The 17,011-nt window shown below is 44.5% G+C and overlaps 1 protein-coding gene across 3 annotated transcripts in view; it reads right to left on the reverse strand.

Annotated features, from left to right (window-relative positions):
- ctdspla (CTD (carboxy-terminal domain, RNA polymerase II, polypeptide A) small phosphatase-like a) overlaps positions 1–17,011 on the reverse strand; it is a 217,444-nt gene that overhangs the window by 61,221 nt on the left and 139,212 nt on the right. For all 3 annotated transcript variants that reach the window (XM_038798573.1, XM_038798571.1, XM_038798572.1), the window contains exon 2: positions 16,832–16,989. In XM_038798573.1, coding sequence (XP_038654501.1) covers positions 16,832–16,989 — 158 coding nt within the window. The remainder of the gene's footprint in view (positions 1–16,831; positions 16,990–17,011) is intronic.

Raw genomic sequence — 17,011 nt, forward strand, 5'->3', positions numbered from 1 at the left:
GTCCCTGCAGATTGGAGGGTAGCTCACGTCACTCTGATATTCAAAAAGGGAGGTAGAGAGAAAGCAGGGAATTATAGACCAGTAAGCCGACCATCGGTAGTGGGGAAAATGCTTGAATCCATTGTCAAGGACTTTATAGTGGAACATTTAGAAAGCAGTGGCAGGATCAGTCAGAGTCAGCATGGATTTATGAAGGGAAAATCATGCTTGACAAATCTGTTGGAATTCTTTGAAGAGGTAACCACTACAGTCGACAAGGGGGAGCCAGTCGATGTGGTATATTTGGACTTTATGAAGGCGTTTGACAAAGTCCCGCACAAGAGGTTATTATACAAAATTAAAGCGCATGGGATTGGGGGAAAATGTATTGAGGTGGATAGAAAACTGGTTGGCAGAGAGGAAGTAAGAGTAGGGATTAATGGATCCTTTTCAAATTCAAACCAGTTTTTCATTTTCAAACCAGTGAGGTACCACAGGGATCGGTGCTGGGACCCCAGCTATTCACAATATATATTAATGATTTGGATGAGGGAACAAAATGTAACATCTCAAAGTTTGCAGATGATACCAAATTAGGTGGGAGGGTGAATTGTGACGAGGATGCAGGGACCCTACAGCAAGATCTGGACAGGTTGGGCGAGTGGGCAAACCAATGGCAGATGCAGTATAATTTGGATAAGTGTGAGGTTATTCATTTTGGAAGCAAAAACAGGAAAGCAGATTACGACCTGAATGGTTGTAAATTGGGAGAGGGGTGTGTGCAGCGGGACCTGGGTGTGCTTGTGCACTATTTGCTGACTGAAGGTAAGCATGCAGGTGCAGCAGGCGGTAAAGAAGGCTAATGGTATGTTGCCCTTCATTGCAAGAGGTTTCGAGTATAGAAGCAGGGATGTGTTGCTGCAATTGTACAGGGCCTTGGTGAGGCCACACCTGGAATATTGTGTGCAGTTTTGGTCTCCGTTTCTGAGGAAGGATGTTCTTGCTCTCGAGGGAGTGCAGTGAAGGTTTGCCAGACTGATTCCAGGGATGGCGGGACTGTCGTATGAGGAGAGATTGACTAGGTTGGGATTGTTCTCGCTGGAGTTCAGAAGAATGAGGGGGGCTCTCATAGAGACTTATAAAATTCCAACAGGATTAGACACGGTAGATGCAGGGAAGATGTTACCAATGATAGGTGTGTCCAGAACCAGGGGTCACAGCCTGAGGATTCAGGGTAAACCATTTCGGACAGGGATAGAGAGACACTTCATCACACAAAGAGTGGTGAGCCTGTGGAATTCATTACAACAGGAAGTAGTTGGTGCTAAAACTTTGAATATATTCAAGAGGCGGCTGGATATAGCACTTGGGGAGAATGGGATCAAAAGCTATGGGGAGAAAGCAGGATTAGGCTATTCATAGAATTTACAGTGCAGGAGGCCATTCGGCCCATCGAGTCTGCACCGGCTCTTGGAAAGAGCACCCTACCCAAGGTCAACACCTCCACCCTATCCCCACAACCCCATCCAACACTAAGGGCAATTTTGGACACTAAGGGCAATTTAGCATGGCCAATCCACCTAACCTGCACATCCCTGGACTGTGGGAGGAAACCGGAGCACCCGGAGGAAACCCACGCACACACGGGGAGGATGTGCAGACTCCGCACAGACAGTGACCCAAGCCGTAATCGAACCTGGGACCCTGGAGCTGTGAAGCAATTGTGCTATCCACAATGCTACCGTGCTGCCCTGAGTTGGATGATCAGCCATGATCGTGATGAGTGGCGGAGCAGGCTCGAAGGGCCAAAAGGCCTCCTCCTATCTTCTATGTATGTATACTAATAACCTGGAGATAGGGATAAAAGGTACGAGAGCCAAATTTGCAGATGACACTAAAATAGGTGGAATAGTAATTTGCAATGAGGAAATAAGACATTCACAAATGGATACAGATAGGTTAGGTGAGTGGGCCAAAACTTGGCAGATGGAGTTTAACGTGGATAAGTGTGAAGTTATCAAGGGTTGCACAGTGACGCAGACACGCTGCCTCACAGGGCTGAGGACCCGGGTTCAATCCCAGCCTCAGGTCACTGTCCGTGTGGAGTTTGCATATTCTCCCAGTGTCTGTGTGGGTCTCACTCCCACAACCCAAAGATGTGCAGGGTATTGTGAATTGGCCACGCTAAATCGTCCCTTACTTGGATTTTATTTTTAAACAAGTGTGACGTTATCCATTTTGATTGGAAAAACGGAAAGGCAACTTATTTTCTAAATGGAGGGAAACTCAAGAGTACTTTGGTGCAATGAATCTTAGAAAACTAGCATGCAGGTACAGCAGGTAGTAAGGAAGGCAAATTAAATGTTGGCATTTATTGCTAAAGGAATACAGCATCAAAGTGTTGCTGCAACTATACAAGGCAGTGGTGAGACCACACCTGGAGTACTGTGCATAGTTTTGTCCCCTTATTTGAGGAGTGATGCATTCAAAGCAATTCAGAGGAGATACACAAGATTGATTACAGGGGTGTTTTATGAAGAGAGATGAGCAGTTTAGGTCTATACGCTCTCCAGTTTAGAAGAATGAGAGATCTAATTGAGGTATACAAGATGATAAAACGTATTGACAAAGTAGACATGGAGCTGATGATGATTCCTCTTTTGGGGCAATCTACAACGTGAGGTCGTAGTTCTGGGATAAGGGGCAGCAGATTTAAAACAGAGATGAGAACATAAGAATGAGGAGCAGGAGTAGGCCATCTGGCTCTTCAAACCTGCTCCGCCATTCAATGAGATCATGGCTGATCTTTCGTGGACTCAGCTCCACTTTCCTGCCCGAACACCATAACCCTTAATCCCTTTATTCTTCAAAAAACGATGTCTGTATCTTGAAGACATTTAATGAAGGAGCTTGAACTGCTTCACTAGTCACAACCTTCCATTCAAAAAAACACCCTTCTACTGCTACCCTTTGCCTTCTGTGACCGAGTCAGTTCTGTATCCATCTTACCACCTCACCTCTGATCCTCTGACTTCACCTTTTGTGCCAGTCTGCCATGAGGCACCTTGTCAAAGGCTTTACTGAAGTCCATGTAAACAACATCCACCACCCTCCCATCATCAATCATCTTTGTCACCTCCTCAAAAAAACTCAATCAAATTAGTGAGGCATGATCTCCCCTTCACAAAACCATGCTATCGCTTATGAGTCCATTTGTTTCCAAATGGATATAAATCCTGTCCCTGAGAATTCTCTCCAATAATTTACCTACAATCGACGTGAGGCTCACCAGCCTATAGTTTCCAGGATTATCCCTGCTACCTTTCTTAAACAGCGGTACAACATTAGCTATTCTCCAATCCTCTGGGATCTCACCTGTAGCCAATGAGGATACAAAGATATCAGTCAAGGCCCCAGCAATCTCCTCTCTTGCTTCTCTCGGTATTCAGGGGTAAGCACAGTAAGAAGTCTTACAACACCAGGTTAAAGTCCAACATGTTTGTTTCAAACACTAGCTTTCGGAGCACTGCTCCTTCCTCAGGTGAATGAAGAGGTATGTTCCAGAAACATATATAGACAAATTTAAAGATGCCAGACAATGCTTAGAATATGAGCATTTGCAGGTAATTGAGTCTTTACAGGTCCAGAGATAGGTAACCCCAAGTTAAAGAGGTGTGAATTGTCTCAAGCCAGGACAGTTGGTAGAATTTTGCAAGCCCAGGCCAGATGGTGGGGGATGAATGTAATGCGACATGAATCCCAGGTCCCAGTTGAGGTCGTACTCATGCGTGCGGAACTTGGCTATCAGTTTCTGCTCGCCGATTCTGCATTGTCGCGCCTCTTGAAGGCCGCCATGGAGAACGCTTACCCGGAGATCAGAGGCCGAATGCCGTGGACTGCCGAAGTGTTCCCCGACTGGAAGGGAACATTCCTGCCTGGTGATTGTCGTGCGATGTCCGTTCATTCGTTGCCGCAGCATCTGCATGGTCTCGCCAATGTACCATGCTTCGGGACATCCTTTCCTGCAGCGTATGAGGTAGACAACGTTGGCCGAGTCGCACGAGTATGTACCGCGTACCTGGTGGGTGGTGTTCTTGCGTGTAACGGTGGTATCCATGTCGATGATCTGGCACATTTTGCAGAGATTGCCATGGCAGGGTTGTGTGGTGTTGTGGTCGCTGTTTTGAAGGCTGGGTAGTTTGCTGCAAACAATGGTTTGTTTGAGGTTGCGCGGTTGTTTGAAGGCAAGTAGTGGGGGTGTGGGGATGACCTTGGCAAGATGTTCATCTTCATCGATGACGTATTGAAGGCTGCGAAGGTGTCGTAGTTTCTCCGCTCCGGGAAAGTACTGGACGACGAAGGGTACTCTGTTGGTTGTGTCCCGTGTTTGTCTTCTGAGGAGGTCGGTGTGGTTTTTTGCTGTGGCGCGTTGGAACTGTCGATCGATGAGACGAGCACCATATCCCGATCGTACGAGGGCATCTTTCAGCGTCTGTAGATGTCTGTTACGCTCCTCCTCGTCTGAGCAGATCCTGTGCATACGGAGGGCTTGTCCATCGGGGATGGCTTCTTTAATGTGTTTAGGGTGGAAGCTGGAGAAGTGGAGCATCGTGAGGTTATCCGTAGGCTTGTGGTAAAGAGAAATGCTGAGGTGACTGTCCTTGATGGAGATGAGCGTGTCCAAGAATGCAACTGATTCTGGAGTGTAGTCCATGGTAAGTCTGATGGTGGGATGGAACTTATTGATGTCATCGTGTAGTCGTTTCAGTGATTCTTCGCCGTGGGTCCAAAGGAAAAAAATATCATCAATGTATCTGGTGTATAGCGTCGGTTGAAGGTCCTGTGCGGTGAAGAGGTCTTGTTCAAACTTGTGCATGAAGATGTTGGCATGTTGAGGTGTGAATTTGGTCCCCATGGCTGTTCCGTGTGGCTGGATGAAGAACTTGTTGTCGAAGGTGAAGACGTTGTAATCCAGAATGAAGCGGATGAGTTGCAGATTTGCATCTGGAGATTGGCAGTTGTCGGTGTTGAGTACTAAGGCTGTTGCAGCAATGCCGTCGTCATGGGGATGCTGGTGAATGATCCGAACAAGGAACACATCCGCCAACTCAACAGACTGATCAAGACCTTGGATCCAGACCTTCAGAGCACCCGACATGCCCTCATCCCACATACTCCCCGCATTGGAGATCTCTACTGCCTCCCGAAAATACACAAGGAAAACACACCAGGCCGTCTTATAATTTCAGGCAATGGGACCCTGTGTGAGAACCTCTCTGGCCACATGGAGGGCATCTTAAAACCCATCATACAAGGTACGCCCAGCTTCTGTCGCGACACGACGGACTTCCTACAGAAACTCAGCACCCATGGACCAGATGAACCAGGAACATTCCTCATCACAACGGACGTCTCGGCCCTCTACACCAGCATCCCCCATGACGACGGCATTGCTGCAACAGCCTCAGTACTCAACACCGACAATTGCCACGATATCTTCTTCGCAGCCTCCAACACGTCATCGATGAAGATCTTTAAATTTGTCTCTATATATGTTTCTGGAACATACCTCTTCATTCACCTGAAGAAGGAGCAGTGCTCCGAAAGCTAGTGTGTGAAACAAACATGTTGGACTTTAATCAGGTGTTGTAAGACTTCTTACTGTGCCCACCCCAGTCCAACGCCGACATCTCCACATCATATACAGGGGTAAATCTCATCTGGCCCAGGAGACTTATCTAATATCTTTTAAAAGACCCAATACCTCCTCCTTTTCGATCCAGAATGTCCACACACCCTACCCAAGAATCATCTTCCACAAAGTCTCTTTCTTTGGTGAACATTGATGCAAAGTATTCATTTAGTACCTCGCCCATTTCCTCTGGCTCAACATATAGATTCCCCCCACTGTCTTTAAGTGGTCCAATCCTTTCCCTGGCTACTCTCTTGCTTTTTACATATGAATAAAAGGCCTTGGGATTCACCTTAATCCTACTTGCCACGGATTTTTCATGACCCCTTCTAGCCCTCCTAATTTCCTGCTTCAGTACCATCCGACTTTCTTTATACTCCTCAAGGATTTTGACTGTCCCCACCCTTCTAGACCATGCAAAAGTATTTTTCTTTTTGACGAGGTTCACAACATCCATCATTATCCAAGGCTCCCTAAACTTACCATACTTATCCTTCGTTCTCTCAGTAACGTGACTTTCCTGAATCCTAATCAACTGTCACTTGAAAGACTCCCACATGTCCGATTTTGATTACCATCCAACTGCCGCACCCAATCCAAATTCTTCAACTCCTGTCTATGTTATCGTAATTTGCCTTTCCCCAGTTTAGCACCTTAACACGAGGGTTACCCTCATCCCTATCCTAAAGTACCCTAAAACTTACGGAATTGTGGTTACTACTCCCAGAATGTTCCTCGAACAAAACCTCAAGCACCTGTCCAGGCTCATTCCCCAATACCAGATCCAGTACTGCCCCTTCCCTAGTTGGACTATCTATATATTGCATCAAGAAGGCTTCCTGGATACGCCTTACAAACTCTGCCCCATCCAAGCCCCCAGCACTAAGTGAGTCCCAGTCAATATATAGGAAATTAAAATCGCCGACCACAAAAACCTTGTTACTTTTGCACCTATCCAAAATCTCTCTACTTATCAGCTCCTTTATCTCTCGCTGGCAGTTGGGGGGCCTGTAATAAACACCCTACATTGTGATTGCCCCCTTCCTATTCTGGAGCTCTATCCAGATTGCCTCACTGTTTGAGCCCTCCAAGGTGTCTTCCCACAGTATGGCTATAATATTCTCCTTAACCGGTAATGCTACTCCCCCACCCGTTTTACATCCTCCTCTATCTCTCCTGAAGCATCTATATCCTCCAATGATCAGCTGCCAATCCTGCCCTTCCTTTAACCATGTTTCTGTGATAGCCACAACATTGTAATTCCAAATACTAATAAGTGCTCTAAGTCCATCTGTCTTACTAGCTATACTTCTGGAGTTGAAACAAATACACTTTAAACCACTGCGTTTGAGCAGGCAGGGTGATATTCTCTTATTTTTGTTCTCTATTTCCCCTTCAGTTATTACACTTTCTACGCTAGCTAGTTTAAATTCTCCCGAGTGACTCTAGCAAACCTCCCACAGGTACACCACAGCTAACAAAATGATGGAGTGGGTCCTTAAAGCCAAATTATGAAACACCTGGTCCTAGGTCTTACCACCGATGTTTTGGGGATCATATTCTGTGAGTTCAACCATTTAGAAACACAGAAACTGGGAGAATGTCCCTCAACCTGTTCTGTATTTCAATTGCAGCTGATCTGTACTTGAACTCATTCAATCTACCTTAACATCCTTAACTAGAAAAATCAATCACAAGTTATAAAGTTGTCAACTGACCGTAACAGCATTTTGGTAGGTGGGGCAGTGCTGGGGAGTCCCAGATTTCCACCAACCTTTGTGGGAGGCGGTGTTTTCTCAACAGCCAAGTGTCAACTTTAAGGTTATGCGCGCGCGCCCCCACCCACCGTGTTCTGGACTCCTCAGCTGCAGGAGATAGTTCCTCTCTATATACACTATCAAATCCTTAAAGGCCTCAATTAGATTCCTTGTTAATCTTCCATAAGGAAGATTAACAAGGAACCAGGTGTTTCATAATTTGGCTTTAAGGACCCACAGTTAAGGAATAAAAGGCAGGTCGCTGCAGCCTGTCCTCATAATTTTACATTTTATGAAGATGTGAAGTTTGTCCAATGATTTTAGGAATAAATCTCCAACGGGTTGTAAGTGTCATTTTGCACTATTATTGAAGCATGTGATTTCTCAGAGCCGACAAAACAATTTAGGTCACAGGAATCAAAACAAAGGCCTCAGAAAGAACAGTCAGCAGGGCCATTAGCTGAAGATCCTCCATTATAATAAGGATCTGTCATAATACTGCTCCACACGGCACACATAGTTTGTTTTAAGAGTGCATGTGTGTATAAAACCGTCTGCTTGCAATTCTGGAGGTGGGCTCAAAGAAAAAAGAAAACTGAGCACATAATAGATGAATTGATCTATTGTTGGATCGCTATTGAAAGGAATAATCTACTTGACAGTTTTGAACAGTATTCTTACAGTAAAATAAGTCTGCCTGAATTGTGTTTTGGTGATCGAAATCAATAGATCATGCATCAAGCCATGGCTTAACTGATTCCCTCATTGGAGGAGCAGGCATACAACCAGTTTCCAGGTCTCTATCAATGCTCCTCATAATCTGGGGTTGACAGAAAGTGGGACAACAGCAGGCCACATCGGGCACACTTAATTTTTCTTCCTCTCTTTCTGAGAGGTGGGACAGGCAGCACCCAGGCCTGAAGCCTTAGTTTAATGATGTAACCTGCCATATGAGGATTCATCAGTTGGTTTTCATTAAGAATGGGACTGCCATCAGTACCACAGTCCTTCTTTTGAAGGTAAAGGAATTAAAATAGTGTTATTGCCCAGCATATGGCTGGAGTACAGCCCCATGTGTAACTGTTGAAAAGAGAAAGTAAGCTTGAAGTCCAAGATTCCGGAATCAAACTGGTTGGGTTGTGTATCAAATATGAGAGTGTTGTGGGAAGTCAATTCAAAATCCACTGGGTATTCAGAGGAACAGGAGAAAGTCTTCTTCCTCCAATGTGAAATTTAACAAGTCTGCCATTTCCTTCTTAAGACCATAGGATGTAGGTACAGAAGTCGGTCATTCAACCCATCGAGTCTGCTCTGCCATTCAATGAGATCATGATTAATCTGATGTGATAATCCTCAACTCCATTCTCCCCACCATATCCCCATAACCCTCGATTTCCTTACTGATTAAAAATCTGTCTATCTCAGTCTTGCACATACTTGACGACCCAGCCTCTACAGCTCTCTGCCGTAAAGAATTCACTACCCTCTGAGAGAAGAAATTCCTCCTCATCTCTGTCTGAAATGGGAGACCCTTTACTCTGAGATTGTGCCCTCTGGTCCTAGACTCTCCCACAAGGGGAAACATCCTCTCAGCATCAACCCTGTCAAACCCCCTGAGAATCCGATATGTCTCAATAAGATCGCTTCTCATTCTTCCAAACTCCAATGAGCAACAAAATCCCTCCATACGCGGGATCAACCTAGTGAACCTTCTCTGGACTGCCCCCAATGCCTGTATATCTTTCCTCAGATAAGGGAATGAAAACTGCTCAGTCTATTACGCATATACTCAGAGACGAGACCACTTTAAAGTACTAATTACAGTACTAATCTTTCTTAATGTTTCATTAAAAATCTTTGATATTCCATGAAAGTTTTATTTAAAATCTTTTTTTAAACCTCGACTTTTCATTCCTTTGTTGCTTTTTACTGCTTTCCACCTGATTTAAATTTTTCCTTTCTAACACTACCTTGTACCTCAGTTTAACTACATAAAAGTGGAGCCTTTGCACTTTTGTGTTTTGCAAGCACAAATACCAAGTTCAGAGTTACACATGAATAAGTTCAGTCCATCTCACTGCGATCAATTCATTTCTTGTCCTTTCAAAGGCTGCCCTTGAATTTAATCCTTTGGGATTCCCTCTACTCCCTCTCAAACCTAATAAGTTCAATTATATAATGGTCACTATGCTCAAGATGCTCTTTTATAATCATAGATCATAGAAAAATTACAGTGCAGAAGGAGGCCATTTGGTCCATCGAGTTTGATGACAAAGAACATCCTACTCAAGCCCACGTATCTACCCTATCCCCGTAACCTCCACTTAACCTTTTTTCGGCACTAAGGGCAATTAAACATGGCCAATCCACCTAACCCGCACATCTTTGGACTGTGGGAGGAAACGAGCACCCGGGGGAAACCCACGCACACACGGGGAGAACATGCAGGCTCCGCACAGACAGTGACCCAGCCGGGAATTGAACCTGGGACCTGGAGCTGTGAAGAAATTGTGCTAACCACTATGCTACCGTGCTGCCCTAATAATAATCTTTATTAGTGTCACAAGTAGGCTTACATTAACACTGTAATGAAGTTACTGTGAAAATCCCAGGGTTGCCACACTCTAGCGCCTGTTTGGGTACACAGACACGGGGAAATGTGCATACTCTGCAGAGACAGTGACCCAAGCTGAGAATCGAACCCAGGTCTCTGGCGCTGTGAAGCAACTGTGCTAACCACTGTGCTACCATACCGCCCATACCGTCAGACTGCTCACTAATTCTGGTTTGTAAATCAGCACTAAATCCATTATGGCCTCCTCCCATGTTGATTCTAAAGCATATTGCCCCAGTAATCTGTCCTGAAACCATTGTAGAAAAATTGCCTTTACTACTCAAGCTGTACTGCTTCTCCAAGTTTATGTGATAATTAGAAATTCTCATTATAACCATGTTTGTTTTCCTACTTGCTTCCCTGAGCTCCATGTTTAAATGTCAGTGCTGTCAGGAGTTCTGCAGGCAACCCCTACTACAGTCTTCTCAAGGGGGAGGCGGGGGGAAAGATATATTTTGCAGTCTGATTTGTGTGTTTTATCTTAACAATTAGTTTCAGTTCACCAATGACTCTGTTGTTAAATGCATCACAGAGTGTGACACTCAGCTACACCAACTAGCAATATTCAAAGTTTGGCACTAGTTAAGTGCTGTTTTCTGGGGGGGCATTGGTGCTGTCATTGGCCTTAGTGCCTCTGAGTCTACAAGAGGTAGAAGTAGATTTTCCTTCAGTGTTCGTGATTGCTACCTGGTGACACAGGGTTGGAGAATGCATGCCAGTCAATTTCCATGATGGACCAGGTACAGCTGAGCTGTGATGCTGCTCACAGCCAAACTGCCCGCTAACAATTCAAGTTGACACAAGAGTTTGGAGAGTTGACAGAAATGGTTGAACCAAATTCCAGTGTAATGTCCTGTTTTCAGAGTTAAGAGTAAAGAAAATTGGGAAAACAGAAAACAAATAGTTTATAACTGAAAGAAATTGAGCCACATGGCATATTGCTTTTGTCGGGTGAGCATTAGGGGCTCTGGAACACACATTTAAAGCCCACCCCACCCCATGCACAGCAGTGCAGTGGTTAGCACTGCTGCCTCACAGTGGCAAGGACCTGGGTTCGATCCCGGGTCACTGTCCGTGTGGAATTTGCACATCCTCCCCGTGTCTGTGTGGGTTTCATCCCCACAACTCAAAGATGTGCAGGCTAGGTGGATTGGCCGCGCTAAATTGCTCCTGAATTGGAAATTTAAAAATAAATTGTAAGGATTATAAAAGTGCAGGAACACATCGAACAGCAACGGGTCAATTGTACAGTAATGCTCCAATCCCCCGGTGAGTTGGAGAAACATTCCCAAGAGTCTATTCCCTTCTAATCTCTTCAAATAATCCTCCCCCCACATCGACGCATTACTCAAATCATAGCTCAAAATTAATTTTTGGAAACATCAATGTTAGTTTTGCTCCCCTTACATTAGTCACTGTGACACTTGTCTCATGACATCCCAGCTTTCTCGCGGAGAACAAACAGCCAGGAAATTTAGATGGGGTACTGGAGTACTCGGTTCAGGAACAAGTACATTAGGTTATGTCCAAAAGATTTATTCCAGTGTTCACTCTTAAAAGAGTTTCAGGCAGAAATAAAGTAGGAGTAATACATCTTTTTCATTTCTGCCGCTGTTGGAATCACATTGTTAATCATGATGTGGAGATGCCGGCGTTGGACTGGGGTGGGCACAGTAAGAAGTCTGACAACACCCGGTTAAAGTCCAACAGTTTTGTTTTGAATCACGGGGCAGCACGGTAGCATAATGGATAGCACAAATGCTTCACAGCTCCAGGTTCCCAGGTTCGATTCCCAGCTTGGGTCACTGTCTGTGTGGAGTCTGCACATTCTCCCCGTGTGTGCGTGGGTTTCCTCCAGGTGCTCCGGTTTCCTCCCATAGTCCAAAGATGAGCAGGTTAGGTGGATTGGCCATGCTAAATTGCCCTTAGGGTCCAAATTGCCCTTAGTGTTGGGTGGGGTTACTGGGTTATGGGGACAGGGTGAAGTTAGGTCTCTTTCCAAGAGCCGGTGCAGACTTGATGGGCTGAATGGCCTCCTTCTGCACTGTAAATTCTATGAAATAATTCTATGAATCACTAGCTTTCAGAGCACCGCTCCTGCCTAAGGATTCACCCGAGGAAGGAGCTGCCCTCCGAGAGCTAGTGATTCGAAACAAACCTGCTGGACTTTAACCTGGTGTTGTCAGACTACTCGCCTGCATTACCCTGCTAATCCCTTTAACTATTTTATAGATTTTAATGCGATCACCTCTCATTCTTCTACGCCCAGTTTCCCCAATCTCTCTTCTTAAGACAGTCCCTCCACCTCTGGGACAAGTCTGGTGAACCTTGTGTTGTACTCCATTTGTGACAATAGTATCCTTTCTGAGGTAAGGGGGCCAAAACTGCACACAGTAATGCTCATATAAAAAAGTTAAAATTTTGTAACGGTTTCAGTAACAAACAAGAGCGAGGAAAATATAGATTTTTTAAATTATGCATTTAAATGGATATAGGGAATGCCAATAGGCCAACAGTAATAAATGGGTCTGAAATAGCAACATAGAAAATTGTAGAATGTGCACAATTTATCTTTAGTCTAGTCTTGCTTAAGAACAAAGCTTTTAGTTACCTTCTTAATTATTAAAGATATTGCAGCATTGCCTGGGGAAGGAATGAAATTAGTCACTGTGTCCTTCAGTTTACAGTACAGTGGGTTTGGTCTGCGAGGATTAGACTACAGGATAGTGTGATTTTTAAAAAAAGTATCTTGAAATCGAATGCATTAACAACACTGCGTGTTACATAGATGATTTGGAGTTGGGGACCAAGGGCAATGTGTCCAAGTTTGCAGACGATACTAAGATGAGTGGTAAAGCGAAAAGTGCAGAGGATACTGGAAGTCTGCAGAGGGATTTGGATAGGTTAAGTGAATGGGCTAGGGTCTGGCAGATGGAATACAATGTTGACAAATGTGAGTTTATCCATTTTGGTAGGAATAACAGCAAACGTGATTATTATTTAAACGATAAAATATTAAAGCATGCCGCTGTGCAGAGAGACCTGGGTGTGCTAGTGCATGAGTCACAGAAAGTTGGTTTACAGGAGCAACAGGTGATTAAGAAGGCAAATGGAATTCATTGCTAGAGGCGTGGAGTTTAAGACTAGGGAGGTTATGTTGCAATTGTATAAGGTGTTAGTGAGGCCACACCTGGAGTATTGTGTTCAGTTTTGATCTCCTTACTTGAGAAAGGACATACTGGCACTGGAGGGTGTGCAGAGGAGATGCACTAAGTTAATCCCAGATCTGAAGGGGTTGGATGATTACGAGGCGAGGTTGAGTAGACTGGGACTGTACTCATTGGAATTTAGAAGGATGAGGGGGGATCTTATAGAAACATTTAAAATTATGAAGGGAATAGATAGGATAGATGCGGGCAGGTTGTTTCCACTGGCGGGTGAAAGCAGAACTAGGGGACATAGCCTCAAAATAAGGGGAAGTAGATTTAGGACTGAGTTTAGGAGGAACTTCTTCACCCAAAGGGTTGTGAATCTATGGAATTCCTTGCCCAGTGAAGCAGTTGAGGCTCCTTCATTAAATGTTTTTAAGGTAAAGATAGATAGTTTTTTGAAGAATAAAGGGATTAAGGGTTATGGTGTTCAGGCCGGAAAGTGGAGCTGAGTCCACAAAAGATCAGCCATGATCTCATTGAATGGCGGAGCAGGCTCGAGGGTCCAGATGGCCTACTCCTACTCCTAGTTCTTATGTTCTTATGTTTCTCGGTTTGTAGCAGACAGAACTACTGGCTTTCTTGGACATATTTCTCCACTTAACCTAAATGTCATTGCAAGATGCATCTTTGCCTCACATCAATTTGTTGATATGGTGTCCAGGAAATAACATACATGGTCTCTTTTTAGAGTTTCTAATCATCATCCAGGTATAGTCCATACACTGAATTTTGCCTCACTCACAGCAAACTACATTCTCTAAATCAGTGGCTAGTTAGCAGAACAAAAACTAACGAGCCTCCCTAGAGCACTTAGCAAAGGGTTAGAACAGATAGCATTAGGAATTAGCATTTTCTATCCTGTAATGACATTGTTTAAACTACATAAACCACATGAATGAGGTTGGCAGGGATCAGTCTGTTAGAACCTATGCACCGTGCTTACAAATCAGATCAGCCATGATCTCATTGAATGATGATGCAGGCTCGAAGGACCAAGTGGCCTACTCCAGCTCCTAATTTATATGTTAATGTGTAACATTACCGATGGCGGCACAATAGCACAGTGGTTAGCACTGTTGCTTCACAGCACCAGGGTCCCAGATTCGATTCCCGGCTCGGGTCACTGTCTTTGTGGAGTCTGCACGTTCTCCCCGTGGCTGCATGGGTTTCCACCCAGTGCTCCGGTTTCCTCCCACCAAATCCCGAAAAACATGCTTATTAGATGATTTGGGCATTCTGAATTCTCCCTGTGGGTACCCGAACAGGCGCCGGAATGAGGCTGTGACAATAAAGATTATTATTATATTGTATCTTAGATCTGCATGCATGCCAACCCCCTCCTTCCACTTTTCCCACTGACCATCAGTTTATGTTCCATTACTAACCACCCATCTGCCTACCTGTTGGTTCCTTGCATGAAATTTCATATTGGATAACCCAGAGGCCAAAATAGTGAGCTGACAACATTTTGGTACATTAAAAGGGTTGCAATGGACACTTCAGTCACTTTGATCCGGGCTCCAACCTTACTGGGGATTACGAAAAAAATTGTTCAAGTTTAGCAAAACTACCCTGCTTCTCAATTCGATCCCTCTAGAAAAGAAGTCTGGTGCTTGGCTTGCTTTGTTTTAAAACGGCCTTGTTAAGCTGTGGCACAACCTTTAGTGATACTAACCTGGGGCGCAATGTTTAAAATAGCATTAAATGCTTAATTTAGATTAAGCTTAATATTTTCAAGAGGATTCAGTGTAGGCGGAGAATTTCTTAACACATCTTACATCATTCAGTACGAGAGGAAACATGGTTGATTCACAGGCAGCAAATAATTGTTGCAAGTGGTTGGGGTAAATGCTGGATCATCATCGATACATAGATTATTTTCTTTCGGGGATAGGGAGCACAATCTTAAAATATGCAAATAACGCAGAAGTTGGGGCAAATAGTGAAAAATCAGGAATTCAAATGAAATGAATAAAAATCGCTTATTGTCACGAGTAGGCTTCAATGAAGTTACTGTGAAAAGCCCCTAGTCGCCACATTCCGGCGCCTGTTCGGGGAGGCTGTTACGGGAATCGAACCGTGCTGCTGGCCTGCTTGGTCTGCTTCCAAAGCCAGCGATTTAGCCCTGTCTTTGATTGTAGCACGAATCTGAGCCTTTGACGGGCAGCATGGTAGCATAGTGGATAGCACTATGGCGTCACAGCGCCAGGGTCCCAGGTTCGATTCCCACTTGGGTCACTGTCAATGCGGAGTCTGCACGTTCTCCCCGTGTCTGCGTGGGTTTCCTCCGGATGTTCCGGTTTCCTCCCACAGTCCAAAGATGTGCAGGTTAGGTGGATTGGCCGTGATAAATTGCCCTTAGGTTAGATGGGGTTACAGGGATGGGGTGGAGCTGTGGACTTCAGTAGGGTGCTCTTTCCAAGAGCCGGTGCAGACACGATGGGCCGAATGGCCTCCTTCTGCACTATAAATTCTATGATTCTAAGAGTTACGGCAATTTTGAATGTCTGCAGCTGTGTCTGGTGGCAAGGTCTTACTTAACAGGCATTCCACTCGAGGCAAAAAAAGAAACACCAAATGAGAGTCTGCTCACCCCCAGTCCAAACTTTATTTAGACCTTTAGTAAATGCACGGATCAGAATTTCAATGCAGGAAATCCGTGAATCTGTATTTGCACACAAAAGATGTGCTGTTTGGGGCTACAGATTTGAGCTGAGAAAAGCTTTCTTTCTAAAAATGAAATGAGTTTATTCTACAGCAAAGATTCATAAACAAGCGTATTGTTTTCCCTGCAGTGTGAACTTCCAACTCAAAACGACACTTCAGAAAAGTTTAGAACTGTGCAACAAAAGGCTTTACTGGAGGCTTGAACACTAGCTTAAAATGTCTGAACGTGCTCCAAGATTTAAAAGGTAGGAGCAATTTTCACCTTTGCCAAAAATACTTTAGGGCCCCATCTGTAATTCCTTCTCTAAATACGCAAAGTCTTCATTATTGGAATCCTTTGTGAGAAAGCCAAGTGATTTAAGTAGTCAATTAATCATGAAATAACGTCAGACATTCTGAAAGATACTGCTGCCAAACACCTCAACAAACCTATTACCAAAAGGTCTGCAACTTTCAGTTTAAGGATGGAAATAAATGAAATGAAAATCGCTTACTGTTACAAGTAGGCTTCAAATGAAGTTACTGTGAAAAGCCCCTAGTCGCCACATTCCGGCGCCTGTTCGGGGAGGCTGGTACGGGAATTGAAAGGTGCTGCTGGCCTGCCTTGGTCTGCTTTCAAAGCCAGCGATTTAGCCCTGTGCTAAACCAGCCCCTATACTGCCGTATTTTAAAACTGTGAAGCTGATAATACTTGGTTCTGGCCAGGAGGAGCATCATTGCACTCATGAGTAAAAGTTTCTGATCTGAATCCATTCTGACTGACAACTGATTTCTTAATGGGGAAGATTAGTATTTTGTCTACTTTGGGCATTACTCGGCAGCAACGGAAAGAATAAGTTGTCACCACAGATGCATCTGGAAATTCCGTCACCAAATGCTTGATCAATAAAAACAGTGGGGGAAAACGCACCTTGCCAATCGACCCATTCTCCTCCACAGTGGTGATCTGAGCATTGCTGTTGCTGTTGCAGGTCGCCGAATCCACATTGTAGTCTCGAAAGCAACATAGGAACGAGTTGAAAAAGCTCCGACTCCTCTGTTTCTTCAAGCTGACGCTGCTCTGAGAAACTGAAAAAGAGAATGCGATAAA

This window comes from Scyliorhinus canicula, chromosome 5 (genome assembly GCF_902713615.1).
Source record: "Scyliorhinus canicula chromosome 5, sScyCan1.1, whole genome shotgun sequence".
NCBI classification, from domain to species: Eukaryota; Metazoa; Chordata; class Chondrichthyes; order Carcharhiniformes; family Scyliorhinidae; genus Scyliorhinus; species Scyliorhinus canicula.